The following is a 15,067-nucleotide window of genomic DNA, read 5'->3' on the forward strand; positions in this document are numbered from 1 at the left end:
AGCCACAGGATAAGCAAGGCTGTGGTGGAAGAATTTGTCAGTATTTGTAGGCTTATTGATCCAAGCTGTCCCTGCATATCAGCCTAAATCCGTGAAGGTCCAGGTGGCCTCACTCTCTTCATTCACCACTAAGAGTCACCTTAAGATAAAAGTGTTTTCATGGAGACTCCCTAGGTTTATAAGGGGTTCTCAAGCCCTGAGTGGGGCTTGCTGAGAACCTTTAAATGCTTTTAAGAAGGGCTGAGCAACAAGGCAAAATTCGGGCTGGTACCTTGTTGTGGGAAAGCCTGAATGGAGAAGTTGGTAGGAAAACCTGGAGTTAGGCTTACAGCCATTTCATCAACACAGACTAGGGGGACTTGTGGGATTAAATATCCATCCCCTAGAGTTAGCAGCCTCTATGTGTATATGCATATAAATTTTTTTATGGCTTGCTATTTGTACCTGGATCACTTTATTTAGCATCAGAGTAATGTATTTTTATCTCTTTTTATTTTAAATCATAGTTAAAGATCTAAAAGATTTCTGCTTTATTGAACTATTGTTGACTTCACCTGCTTGGGAAAGTGTTTTCCATTCATTTGAGAGTGCTTGATGCAGTTGTTGGGTAACTTAGAAGGTCAGCAGTTATTCTATAGAACTATAGAGTAATTCAGATGGGAAGGGACCATGGTAGGTCTTTAGTTACAGTTTGTACTTAACAGTGTTCTCCTGTCCTTTAGTGTCTCCCTCTATCATTTTGATAATATGAATGAAAATCACTGTACTTCATGTATTTGAATATGTGTGGGTAAAACTTGGTACGTTAAGACACTGGGCTGTGTTGCTTCCTACATTACACATTAAGTCATGTTCCATAATGTTGGCTGGCTTTTGGTGTCTAAATTTTCATTTTCAATAAACTGTGTCTTTCTCCTAAAGACTATCATAAAGCTTTTACAAACAGCAGTGTGCATTTTCTGCATTTTGTTCATACAGTCTCTCTACACAAAATGCATAAAGCCAGTGGCAGTTGTGAGCCCTCCCAAGTGTGGCACACAACAGAAAACTGGAAATCAATGCACCAAAATTGGAATCTTTTTTTTCCCATCTTTGTCTCAGTTGTGATAATATTAGGGCAAAGAACTTAAAAAGAAATGAGACTAAATTAGCTCCAATTTTATTGGCTACTCTGTAATTCTATGTAAAAGCAAAGATATAATATTTTATTCTTTTTGCTTCTTTTAGGGTGAGTTTTAGCTTTTGAGTACTGTAATCAAAGTGTTCCTGTAGCATAATGGTATCACAATAAGGCGCCATCGGCGGTGGGGGGCAGTTGTAGATAAATGTAAAAATCATCTCATGGTGGTTTAATTTTTTTAATGGCAGCTTATGCTAAATTTTCTTTGTCCTCTACATTGACTGCTGCATTAACCAATTACTATAATCCTGAACGTGTCGATCTGCAAGGAAACATTCTGTGGAACAAAAATAAGAGCAGTGGGAGAGGCCTTTTCCTCAGTGTGTTACTGAGCTGCAGTTCTGTAATAAAATGTATTGTTTTAAGTCGTGCAACTTGGCAGATTGATGTGATTTAAAAGCTTTAGACAATGGGTTAAAGAGATCCTCAGTTAAGATCTGACCTTTACAGCTCAGACTCCTCTCTCATTCCTTCTGCCTTTTAGTAAAAACAGTGTCTACCAGAGTAAATTGGGTGTCATATTTTGTATTGCTTGGTAACCTTTGCATTTTTTTTTGTTTACAGAATGCCAGATTCACCTGGTGAAGTTCCAGAATATCCTTTGTTTGTTTCAGTCAGTGACTGGCTGGATTCCATAAAAATGGGTCAGTATAAAAATAACTTCATGGCTGCAGGTTTCACAACTTTGGATATGGTTTCAAGAATGAATATTGAGTAAGTACATCATCTATTATCCCTACAGTGACTAATTAACCTGAATTTGTTTGGATGCTGCAGACACACAAATACTGTGGAGTATGGAACCGTGCTTTCATTTCCTTTCCTAGCTCATCTAACAAAAGACATATACAGTTATTTACCAAAACAACACAAGTGAAATGTATAATAGATTTACTCAGAACTGATAGTTCCACTCTGTGATCACACCAAACACAACCACAGGCCAGGGATGAGCGTGTTTCCTGGGGAATCAGTTTTGATCTAGACCACTGAAATCAGTGGCAAAAATATTTTTTTACTTTGCTGTGAATATCATCAAGTCCTGATCAGCCCTGAAAAGGAAGTTGTTCCAACCATCTCTGACACCACCCTATTGGGTTTTTTTAATGCAAACCCTGCACTCAATATAGAAGTGTTTGGGCAAACTATGGATTCATATTGTAGCATGATGATGGGATCTCTTTTGCTCTCTGTTCCCTTTCCATGAATTCCCAATATTTTATTTGATGCTGGGACTGCCTGTATTAATACTGGTAGCTGTCAGTTAAGATCAGGAATTGTACATGTGAAATTAGGACTGATTTTCTCCCACACGTATCCCTTCACATTCACCTACATTGAATTCCACCTACTGCATTATGGGAGAGTCACTTAGTTTTGTAAGATCATTCCAAAGCTCTGCACAGCTGGCCCTTCCTACCCTGAACAATTCAGCCTCACCAGCTGAGTTCTTCACCTCTTGCTCAGCTGTTTCCCCAGACCATTTACTGATTTGCTGAACAATAATGTTCAACATGATCCCAGCAGAGGTCCCTGCAGATTTATACCAATAACTAATTGTAAAACCTGACAAGTTACTGCTAACATCCTGTCTTTAAACCAGTTATTTAGTGATGCAAAGACCACATTATGCTACATATTATGTTCCACCCTATATTACACAGAAGTTACTCCTCATTTTCATTATAAAGCTTTTGTGAGGAATCTTCCCTAAAGCTTTTGGAAATCCAAATGAGGTGTATCAAATGGATCATCTTCATCCATTGGAAACAAGTAGTTTCATAAAATAGAAGTTTTATTTGCAAAAGCCATGGTGACTCAAGTAGCTCACTTATCCAAGCATCCCGTAATTTTGTACTTCCTGTAGTTTCTCTTATACCCTGTAATGATCACAGACTCACAGGTCTGTGATTCCCCAGATCTCCCCTGGAAACATTTTGTCTGGCACCATACTTCAGGCACCAAGAAATTTTTAAGCATGTGGAGCACAGCTGATAACTCCTTCTCTCACAACCCTGATAGTACTTCCGTTATTTTATCTTTATGTACTTTTGGAACTCTTGCCTAAATATAGTCTTGTTCTGGATGTGGGTTGTTGCTTATTTTTCAGTTTGTCCTATCACCTCTCCTGCAGTCACTTCAGACAAGTCCCCCAGAAAGGATCTGGCATGGGAGTAATTTCAATTTCTTCCACAGTGAATGTCAGCTCAAAGAAATGGTTAAGTCTTCCAGCAATGGCCACTCTTTCAGTGCTCTTTCATACCCAAATCATCATTAGACTACAATTTTTCTGGCAGGTTTCTTGTACCTAGCGAGTTTTCAAAAGGATTTATCATGAGTTTTATTTTTTGTATTATTTTATTTGTTGGGGGTTTTTTTTCTCAAGTTCTTTGCTCATCAAGTTCTTTTTTAGCCTGCCTTACTCTGCTTTTACAGCTAATCTAAGGTTATCATCCTTTCTACTTTCCATAGATACCATTTCAAATTTTTGAAAGTTTCCCTCTCTCTTCAAATAACCTGTGTTACCCAAGACCTGCTGGCTTCTTTCTGTGCCTTATCAGGTTTTCCTTGATAATGCTTACTTTCCTTAAGTGCTAAGCATTGGTCTTGCTAAGACCACTCTCCACTGTAAAGCTTTATTCTTTCAGCTGACTCCTTTTAGCTTCTTGGATGCTAAATATTTTGGCTGCCCTCAAGTGTTGTGTATCATCCCCCACGTGAATGTTAAGCGTAAGTACATAGCTGCAAGCTCTCCAGTGGTTCCTCAGCTGGAGGATACAGAGGCAGATATATGGAACTGCAGATCTGGAACTCATAAAGGCCATGCCTCATCCCATGAGCTCCTTTACTGGTTGTATCATCATACAGCTTTTGAGGATAAACAGGCAATATCTCTGCATGTCCCAGTGTGGGATTGACAGGGCCTATCTGAAGTTTCCCTGCCCATGTCACCTCTGTGATCTTTCTCAGATCTTGCAGCTGGGGATGTTTATAGAACTAAATTGGTGGATTGTGCTGAACTCTGGGGGCTGTTGACTTTGTTCCTGCCAAAGAGTCAAGCTCTGTGGGTGACAAGAGCTACCCACCCTGGGGTGCAGGTCTAGATGAGATGAAGGGAAACTGGGAGGGAAATGTGGGTCAGGCTGGAAGATTCACTGGTAATTTGATCTTTAGACAATCTCTCGCTACCATTCCCCAAATCATCAGAAGCACGACTGATGCCTCAAGCGGCCACCTAAAAAGAGAGACTAGACAAAAAAAAGGGAGTAAAGGTAGGTATTTATTTGAAGGGCTTTCAAAGGCACACCCTGGGCAGGCCAAAAGCTACACCCAAGATGGACCCAGAGTCACGAGTTCTTCACACTTTTATAAGTTTGGTTCATTTGCATATCAGGGTTAATTCTCCAATTAAAGCTTCAGTTAATGATGTAATTTCTCCAATCTTACTCCCTTCTAAAGATGTTCGTTTACACAGTTTGGGCCTCGGACAATCTGGGTGTCCTTGGAGAGGCTTTGTTATGTCTGCCTAGCATGAGAGAACATCAGTTAACAGGCTACAAGACACTTCAGAGTTACACTAAGCAATACAGGCTTTGAAAATATGAAAGTTAAAACCTAAGGCATCCCAACCTCTGTTCTTTCTGCTCAGAACTGCAATACTGAGTGTATAAGCCCCAGTTCTTTACAAGTGTGAGTGGGAAACAGCTGCTACTATAACATTACTAAACATGGGCTATTAAAACTCACCTCTTTGATTAGTCCTTGAGATTTGGAAAAATTAATTGACCAGTAGTATCACAAAAGCCCGAGTGCTCTAACTGCATTTTTTTTATTATATTCTTTTTCTTAAATGGCTGTCTTTAAAAAACTGAAATTGACAGATGGAGAAAACTTGAACATTTGCAGCTTTCTTATATGCCCGGGTCAGGAAGGTAAACTGTCCTGGAGAAGAAGTCATCATATATTTCTATTCTTTTGTGCACAAGAGGTTTTATTATATTTGCATCCAAGATGAAACTTTTTATCTTGCAGTGACATTAGAAGAATTGGAGTTGCACTCATTGGACACCAGAGACGAATAGTCAGCAGTTTACAGACTTTGCGGTTACACATGATGCACATACAGGAGAAAGGATTTCATGTATGAAAGTAATAGAAGCAACTGTGTTTTGTGCCTCAGCATTTCTAAAATGGAAAAATATTCTCATTCTTCCCTCCTGCTCTTCCCAACTTCAAGAACTGCAGTCTCCAGTTCAGACTATAGAAGTACTTCCATGTTAATGCTTCCAAACCGGAATTTTTAATCACACTGCACAACAGCTCCTCCACCAGTTCTCTGCCAATAAAATCCCGGCCTACTGCAAGACTCTTGCTACACATGATGAATAACTCAGCATGGATGTGTAACTTTGTATAACAGTATTTGGGAAACTTTCATGGACTTACTTGAAAGTAGTAATCTATTTGGCCTGGTGTGGCTTCTTTATCGATGTATTTAGAATTTGCTGGTAGATCAAAAAGTATTTGACTTCTTTCATGTTCTGTGACCATGTAACTTCCAACACCAAATGTGCAATCAAAAAGAAGTTTAACATAAATATTTATTTTATCTCTTAATTAAATCCGAATGTATGGGTCTTATTATTATATTACTTTATAATAGTTTGAATGCTGGTTAGCTGGTGCCTCAAAACATTAGTATTGTTTGCAGAAACGACTGATGATTTTATGTAGCGAGTTTTCATTGTGTGAATAATTGGAAGCATAGTGAGAGTCATCTGTTTGAAATCTTAAGGAAGGTTCTTGATTTTCAATTACTTTAGCACTCGACACTTTTTATGCTTTAAAGTTTAGATTAGGTTGGAAAACTTGTTTATCCTTGGGATTCCTCACCATCCTAGAATTTTTTTTTTTTTTTTATGTGATACTCAGCATTCGCTTCTACTACTGGAAAACTGGTTGTAGCATTTCCACGACCACATGTAAAACACGGTTGTCAGCTCTGCTGTGGACACAAAGATTTCAGAAAAGCTTTCTGTTTCAAGAATGCAGGTCTGTGCTGTTGGATAGGGGATCACCTCTAGCAGCAGCAGCAGCAGACCTCAGAGGGCCAGCCATGAGTGGGGTGGTGGGATTATTCCCGTGGGAGCAGGCCGGCCATATCCTCCTCCGGCCAAGGGCAGCGGTACAGCCCCACTGCTGCTGGAAATTACAGGCTGCAGGATTCAGTGACCTTGCACAAAGGCAGAAAAGGAGAAGCAGGACAGCAGTGTGGTAACATGTTGCCTTGAGTCTACTTCTAACTGCTTTTAGAAGTAAAGAGCAGACTCTGCTGTAATGGAGCTCTGGTCATTCCAGGCCAGATCTTCACTTAGTACAGATCTCTAAAGGACATCCGAGATATTACCTTTAGAGCCCTTCAACAGCCATATTTACATGCAAGAAAACGTCAGCAAAGGCCTAACATAGTATTTGTACCTCTCAAAGACTTCCAGCTTCCATGTTTTATTCAGACAACTGACACAGACGTGCTGGGCTACATTTCCAAACGTTTGCATGGGATATGCGCTCCTGGGAGCAGGGGCAGGAGCGCATGGCTGCGTGCTGTGGGAACCCAAGGCACATCTACAATGCATGTCACACGTAACCCTGTGCAGATGCTTCTGTTCATTTCTGTGTCGTACGGAGGGTAGTTCTGAGTTCCGTGGCATTCCAATATACTCAAGCATTACAACTCTTCTGTTAAAACGTGCATTTGGGTAATTAGTATAATCTGTGTGTATATCAAAATGGACTAACTACTTTGTGTAATCATAATGGTATTTACTGCTTAATTTACAGCTGGTAAATCACAGTGTATTTCCTAAGTCTTGGAAAAGGCTGCCATTGTCGATCAGTGACAAAGAATGAAAATCAGAAAGCAACTCAGAAAATATGATGCTTCCGACCAGATCACAGAGTAAGACACACGAGGCCTGATTCACTGTTGTCATTTTATGTTGGAATAGTTGCATTAATTTAGGTGAGATAACAGCAGTGCACGAAGTAAATTTTTCTTTCTTTCATTAAATTAAAAATAAAAAAGGGCAGTTTTAACTGAGGAGCAGGTTTTCTAAAGATCAGGAGTCAGTGGTGTTCTACAATGCCAATTTGATGAGCTTGTTTAAAGAAGGGCAGCTCCAGTCCTATTGTAGCTCCAAAGGTAATTTTGCCAGCATGAGGAGTCCCACTGAACTCATCAGCACAGGAGTTTTGCAGGATCACAGCCCTTCAGTGGGGAAAAAAAGTGTTTGTTCTTTTCTGTGACTGTCACTTGAAAAATTCGGCCCGAATTCCACATCTGAATAGTTTTTTAGTAGAGGTGCTCTTACAGAAAGAAAACCATACTTACCTAAAGCCTTTCTAAAGATACTAACACACCACAGAATAATTTAAAAGTTGATTTTGCTTCATTATTTTATTATCCATTTTGCCTATCGTTGCTTCCATGGCCAACAACAGGATATCTGTGGAAGGAGCCTTTCTCACAATTAAATACATTACTGAGGAGGTATGAGTCTGTTATTTGTTAGTGGGATTTCAAAATCATCCATAACTGACCCTGTATGTGCACTTTTAGATTGTCTTTTGTCAGTTTTTTCGTTCCTGGTAGTGAGGGTGCAGAATTGACATTGTTCCATGTACACAATCTGGATATATTTCATGAAAATTAATTTCTAAATTTATCACACTACTGAAAATATTTTTTCAATAGAAAAAAATATAACAAAATTAAAACATTTACTAATCAGATATATTTTTTATATAAATAAGACTTTGGGTAACCAGAAAGAAAAGAACAAGGGATTCTTTGAGTGAGGGCATTTGTTAATAACATTGTAAATCCAGGATTTTGTGGGGGTTTTTTTCAGTTGTTGTTGTGGTGCAGTATGTCACTTTTCTAATAGTTATCTTGATCAAATTTACATTTTCCCCATTTTGGGAATATTTTATTTGCTCTTGTGATGATTCCAAGTCTATTCTTGTTTTAGTTTGGAGTTTTTTCATAGTTTTTTAATTTTAAAAAAAAAGAAACAAACTGAACAAGTGTTATTTTTCAAATGTGATCTTTATTCTGTACAGGCCACAAATGTATATGTGAAATTAGAGTAACTTTCTTTGTAACACAAAGTTCTTTCTTTGGAGAAAATGAACTCTAAATATCCTGCACATTGTAGTCTGCAGCTGGAGTTTAAATTTGATAAGCAAATTTAGCAAGGCTGTTATTGAGAACGTGGCCCACATTACAGAGTGCTTTATGACTAAAAGTACTCATTGAAAGTTCACAAAATAAAGTGTGTGCGATATGCAAGCAACAAAAAAGAAGGTGTTAAAATGTGGATGTCATAAAGAAATAATTATTACCTGTTTCTCTGCATTCAGCGATAGCTCATCCATTCAGGCATCTGTGCTTGGTCAGATGAATCTCATGCCTTGCTTGTATCCAGTCCTTATTCTGAACCTGTGAAAAGAGAGGGTCTTGTTCATAACATTCATGGTGTTAAAACTGAACAAGTCACAGCAGAAGGTTTAGTAGAATTTACTCATGAGGTGTTTGCACATTGGAATTTACTGAGAAACAATGGGATGCCATGAGGTGAAAGGAAGAGCACTGAGCTATGTCATTTAAATTTTTCTCAAACAAAATTTACCCTTTTTGTTTCCCATGAACTTAAATCCAGTGTGTCCAATAAAAGCTTAGACACATGCCATGCTTCAGGACACCAGCCAGCATAAAGCAATCCTTTAACAGGAAATAGTGCACTCAACAATAAATTCAAATAAATTAGTTATTCTGGCCAAACCTGCTGTGTCCAATATTGAATTAGGTATTACCTGGATTATTCTGACACAGAACTCATAGACTGCAGTACTTTGATTTTTACATCATTTAAGACTGACTATCCATTTGCCATTTTTTATATGATGAGCCTAACACAGGGCTTCATTAATTTCTTTTTCGATGCAGATTCCTACGGGATCCAAAGATGGGTCGTAAGTAACAAAGAGACCCCCTTTATCCAGAGTCAGCTGAGATTTACCATGAGGAATAGCTGGGACTGTGGAGGTGCCTAGTGAGACTGCATCACCCATAGCAATTTCCATGTCAGAATGACCCCATGGGACCACATCAGCCACCAAGGTAAAGCAGCACAGAACATACTTGACCTTGTATTGAAGAGCAGTTCCTCATTTTCATCTGGCCCTGTTGCAAACTGCAGCATTTATTGAACTGTTTTACCTCAGCTGATGGAATGGTTCTATGGGACACATTCTGGCAGCTCAGAATTTCTCTTATGAACACAGGGTATCTGTAACTACCCTGTCATGGGCTCACTCTGTCTTGGAATATTCCTTCGGAGAGCGGAAGGCAGGACTTGCCTCTACTCCAGTCCAACTTTCTTTAGCTAAAATCATAACAGAAAGTCTGTCTTCCATTGCATCTTCCAGGAAAAGTACTGAAAATAGAGACACTTGTGGCATTTGCACATGGTTGAAGAACTCTGTATTTCGTTAAATAGTTTTCTTCCAGAATACCCTTGTTCACCAACTGTGATGGATCTTTCCTGAATAAATGGCAAAGATAGTTTCTTTTTTATAATAGTACTACAATTATTTTTGGAGAGTGAGGGAAAGATGTGTTGGGCTTGGCTAACTCTTACTAGGACAATGATCTTGAAATCTCCTGGGGAGACAAATGAATCAGCACTGAAAAGGGAAAAAAAAAAAATCCCTAAAGCCTACAATGAGGTAAAAAGGGAAGAACTGTCCATACTGTGCCAAGGAGCTCTAACAAAAACCCAAAAGAGTTGCATAAGACAGTGCCAAGTACTTCCAGCTCACACAACTCTTCTACCATCATATCCTGTATTTAGCAGTGCACACTGCTCATCCCTGAGTGTTGTATATAATTCCTCAGATTATGGACCAGGGTATGTTGAACATGTTGTGGTTATAAAATATTTGTCAATATGTACATAAAGAATTGTAAATAGAATGTATATCCTAATATCAGATTTTTCAAACCCACAGAATCAATTACCTGTTACCAACAACACTAATGGGGTTTATTTGTTTCATTGGCTTTTAAAATTTTTAGTGGCATGCACTCTGTGTGTGTATAGTTCTTCCCAAGCTTCCTTGGCTTGTTAGCTGGAAAGGGACAGCCTCTCTTCTCCTCCACTGGTAGAAAAAACATTTTCAAACTGGCTCAGAGAAAGCTGCCTGCTCACCCTTCTGCTGCCACCTCACCCAACCCGATTCTCTTCCATTCAGCTAATTACTGTAGAAATTAGTGATCCCAAAGGAGAAGCAAGGTGTCCATGAGCCAGCAGAACTAGGAAGATATAGTTCAGAACTAGGAAGATATAGAGCTTGAGTTCCTCTGCTGAAATCACCAAAGATGTTTACAGAGTATAAAAATTATTTTCTTTTAAATAGCCATTTATTCCCACCACTTAGGTGGTGAAAATGAGGGAAATTTTCAAGGGAGTATGAGTAAGGATATGCCAACCTATAGTATAAAAAGATACGCTGAATTTTAGAAGGGAAAAACAACAAAAATGGTTGATGAAAAACCCAAGGTTAAAAAATGGGTTCAAGTTATATTTCCATATTTTATATGTGAAATAATGTAACACCAGTTCAGTGAAATCTATTTGTGTGTATGTTTCTTTAAATATCCTACATGAGTATATCTTACTTTCCTTTCCTGCAAGAGATTTCCCAAGTACCTATCTCTTCCAGAAAGGTTTAGCATATTATCTGATATTTCCATACCTGAATAATTAAACTGGAATAAAAAACGCAAGTTCTGACAGTGAAGATATTGGGGGGGGGGAACAGAATTAAAACGATCTGTCTCAAAGCAATTTAAAGTTTTCACATCTGTTTTACTTTTTCCTGTCCAAAATTTTTACCTGTCTCTAACTGAGGACTTCTAACTAGGTCTGCACACAGTGCTATATCAGAAACTCCTGAATCTGTAAATAGTTATGTGTTTGTGCAACTTAATTCATATAAAAAGGCTGATTTGAATTTATACAAGAGTAGAGTTAGGCACAATCAAAAATCAAAATCCCTATAAAATATTTGTAAGACAGCATGAGATAATGTATTTTGCCTTATTATACTAACACCTCTTCATTTCTGACAATTCAGTGAAGAGCTGTTCAGCAGCAGCATGTATATTGTGTGGTAGGTAATCCAAAACCCTGAGACTGAAAACCCACAAATCAAAGAGAAATCCAGATCTCTGCATTCTGAACTATGGGACGTCAATGGACTCTGGAGAAAGTAATCTTGAGTCTAGAATCTGAAAAATCAGGTTTGGGAGAAATCTGCTTTGGAACCCAAATATTCATTTCTGGTTGTGGATGATGAAAAAGTGCCCACTGAAACAGTCTAGGGACTATTTTCATAGTATCATCACCACATAATGCTCTGAGTGATAGGAAGAAAAAAAAAAATCTATTTTCTGATCTTTCAGGATCCAGCCTAGGACAGAAAAACAGATATAGTTGTCATAATTTATATTAGAATGTCCAGCAGACAGAACTTTGAATGACTGATTGTTCTTACAGCTACATACTGACTTTCTTGAGAGGAACCTAAATAAACAGTAAAAAGTAGAACTCTCCAGTTAATATTGGCTTAGAAACCAAGTTTTCAGTTTTCTCTCATTCAGACTGAGCTTTAACTGAATATTAAGAGGCAAAATGGAAATGCATAATAGGATTATTTTTTTTTTCTTTAAGAAGCTGGGTGCTCTGAGCTGTGTAACTTACCATCACAGTCTCTTTGTGTACAATAGGATTAGCTGAAAAAGACAAAATGCAGCCAGTGTTCCAAATCTGTAGATAATTTTAGTCACTAAATGTCAACTTGGGAAGTTCCATTTTTCTCTTGGGAAAGTTCTGCTCTAAAACACCCGGTATTTCCAAAGCCTGCTGAATGATTTTAACAAATATCTTGATTAATTCCTGGGACAGTGACGTGACTGTGAGGAATTAAAGGTTTCTGTGTCAATAGGCAATAGTCTTGCTGTGATCTAAATTCGTGAGAGTTTGTTACTGACTTCCATGGCAGTGGGACGAAGCCCAGTGTCCATATATTCTGTAGGTAGGCACCAGCTCTGCAAACAGACTCTCCTTTCCTGCACCCCCCTACTGTCATGGTTAATTTGTTGCTAGAGAACCAGCACTTACTAGGACACAGCTGTCTTGCATTCAAATGGATTGCTAAAACTTTTGCTGGTTTTAATGTTTCTGTTGAAGCATTTCAGGTTGAGAGGTAGGTTGGTCCCTCAGGGCATGATCCAAAGTCAGTTGTATCCATAAAAAGAGGTCAATTGACTGAAAAAGGTTTTGAATCAAAGGTTTCTACAGATTTGTGTGGAACAGATGGCCTCATTTAATGGGGAGAAGAGAGTGCACTGAGCCTAAAAGACAAGGCTGCTACCTCAGGGATGTGATCAGATAGGCTGTGGTCACCTTCACCATGGAAAAGATAAACTGCAAGGTACAAAAGTTGGGTGCTGCTATGTTTGTTGTTTTCTCTGGAATGGGTGGTCAACTCTGACTTTGGAATTAGTAACCTAAATGACCTACACATCTAATAGTGTATCTAGCAGAAATGATCTGGGTTTGTGGGTTTTTTTTCCCCAGATAATTACCCAAACTTCTAGATTTAAATTCAGAATGAAACCACCATCCCCATCAAACAAACAGAACCTACAAAACAAATAGGACTTTTCTATCTTTTTTATTTCCTAAACATAAACCGTGATGCAATATGATCTCCCTTTAATAATACAAGTTCTGGCTGATCATTTGCCTCTTCGAACAAGCTCTTTCATACTCCTGGTGCACTGCAGTCCCAGTCTTGAGATCTGCCAGTTAATGAATGGCACAATAGCAAATAAAATAACAAATGCCCTCTTAGTGGTTCCATTTATTGGATTATTTCATTAATTCCCTATCTGAAGAAAACCATCCTACTCCAAGATTCCTAATAAGGAAACCTGTAAGCATTTTGCAGCTTAATGGCCATGATTCCCTATCTCCCCAAGAAACAGTTAGCTTTGGATTGGCAGTGTAGCATTTTTACTACCATTTCTTCTGCAGCAATTTCCTCTCCCAACTTTTCTAAGTAGGGTTGAGAGGTCTATTTCACACTAAAAGTGGGAAAAGTTGTTTCTTTGTTAACTCTGGTGGTGGGATTCAGTGTTTGTTGCTCTTACCTAGAGCCTTCCATCTGCTTCTGTTGAGGCCAATATCAACGTTCTCTGGTGATATCAGTTACATCACCCACAGCAGTGCCGTGACTGAAAACCCAGAGACATAAAAAAGGCTCATTCTTCTCTGGTGTGGTATAAATCCTATTGACTTTGGGAACTTCTCTGCACTTCTCAGGATTGCACCTTCAGTTTAGCAAGGAAAAAAAAATCTTCAAAAGATCATGTGAAACCCTGTTTACTGAAAGGCAATAGTTTATTTTCTAGCAAAGCAACATTCATTGATCTAGTTGGAATTAACAGTTTTAAGTTTGTCATCACTTTAAAAAAAAAAACAACAAACCATTTTGACTTTCAGAAAAAAAAATACAAAAAGAATATTTTACTACCTTCCAAACACTAGCTTTGATTTACTTTTGGAAGATAACGTGGTTGATGTGTTTTCTCAGGATAGCCTCTATCTATTTCTGTGTGTTGGTTTTAAATGTATCTGAATTAAAAGGGGTTTTAATCTCTGTCTCTTCTGTGAAATTAGATTGTACAAAACTAAATATGACTGCTCTTCATAGTTTGCTGTTCTAGCATAGCCATAAAATGTATCAATGTATGTGTATATACGAATAAATATTTGATGACGGACACTTTAGATTATATATTTAAGCAGCCATGTCAAAACTTCAAAGGTAGATGGCTTCAAAGCAATGGTGTACTCATAATACTTGCAAGTTATTTTACAAAATCAAACCATGGCCTCAGCACAGATCTCATATCCTTACCAGTAGTCTGAAACCCACCTTTTCTTTCAAGACCCTTGCTAAGGTTTGTTTTGCCATTGCTTCTTTAACCAAGACACATTTGAATAATGACAACTACCTCTGGCTCAGTCTTCAGCACTCATCTCCCAGCAAAGCAGCCCTGGTGCTGCAGTACCAGAGGCTCTGGGTAACTCCTCCATCAATCTGAACTCGTGTGGCACTGAACTGCTCGTTCTGGGAGACTGAACATTGCACAGCCAGTGTCGATGCTTCCCCCTGGGACTGCCTCACTCTTCAAAATTACCTTTCTTCACCTAATCTATCTCCCATACACGTCCCACTGCATTTTCTTCTTGCCTGTTTATAACAGTACTGTAGGAATACCCATGGAATAAAAAGCTTACCCTACTGATTTGCAGTCCCAAGGGGAATTTACATTAGACGTGAAGTTGTTATTATTTACTGAAAAGTGGTGTTATCTTCTTTTCTTTATTATTATGATTCTATTCCTACGATGCTATGATGTTTCATGTAAATTTTCATGTGCTGGCATGCCTACAAGTTAATAGTGTAATAGAATGCTCAGCTCTCAACATTAGAGTGTTTTTAAGGTGAATTGCATCACATATGCCATCTCTTTGCGGAAAGAATATGGGGTTTGGCAAAACTACCTGCTGAGCAACATAATGAGATTTTTGTACAAAGTACAAGTTATTGATTATTATTGTATTTTATTTTTCTATGATTTCCTAAGAGGCATTATCAGGTCTTACAGATGGGGTAAGCCTGTTTATTAAGATATTTATTAGCAAATAAAAGTTACAGTACTGGTGGTTATTTTTGAGTTAATGGTGTTTG

The 15,067-nt window shown here is 38.3% G+C and overlaps 1 protein-coding gene across 1 annotated transcript in view; it reads left to right on the forward strand.

Moving 5' to 3' along the window:
• Positions 1-15,046, forward strand: part of LOC121673383 (ephrin type-A receptor 6) — a gene marked incomplete at its 5' end in the record, with an annotated part of 112,050 nt that extends 97,004 nt beyond the window's left edge. The window contains 2 exons of the mRNA XM_042046657.1: positions 1,745-1,894; positions 5,213-15,046. Coding sequence (XP_041902591.1) covers positions 1,745-1,894; positions 5,213-5,327 — 265 coding nt within the window. The remainder of the gene's footprint in view (positions 1-1,744; positions 1,895-5,212) is intronic.
• Between the last annotated feature and the right edge of the window lie 21 nt (positions 15,047-15,067).

This window comes from Corvus kubaryi, unplaced genomic scaffold, assembly GCF_017639235.1.
Source record: "Corvus kubaryi isolate FWS band 111438036 unplaced genomic scaffold, C.kubaryi_AGA036_p1.0 65375, whole genome shotgun sequence".
NCBI classification, from domain to species: domain Eukaryota; kingdom Metazoa; phylum Chordata; class Aves; order Passeriformes; family Corvidae; genus Corvus; species Corvus kubaryi.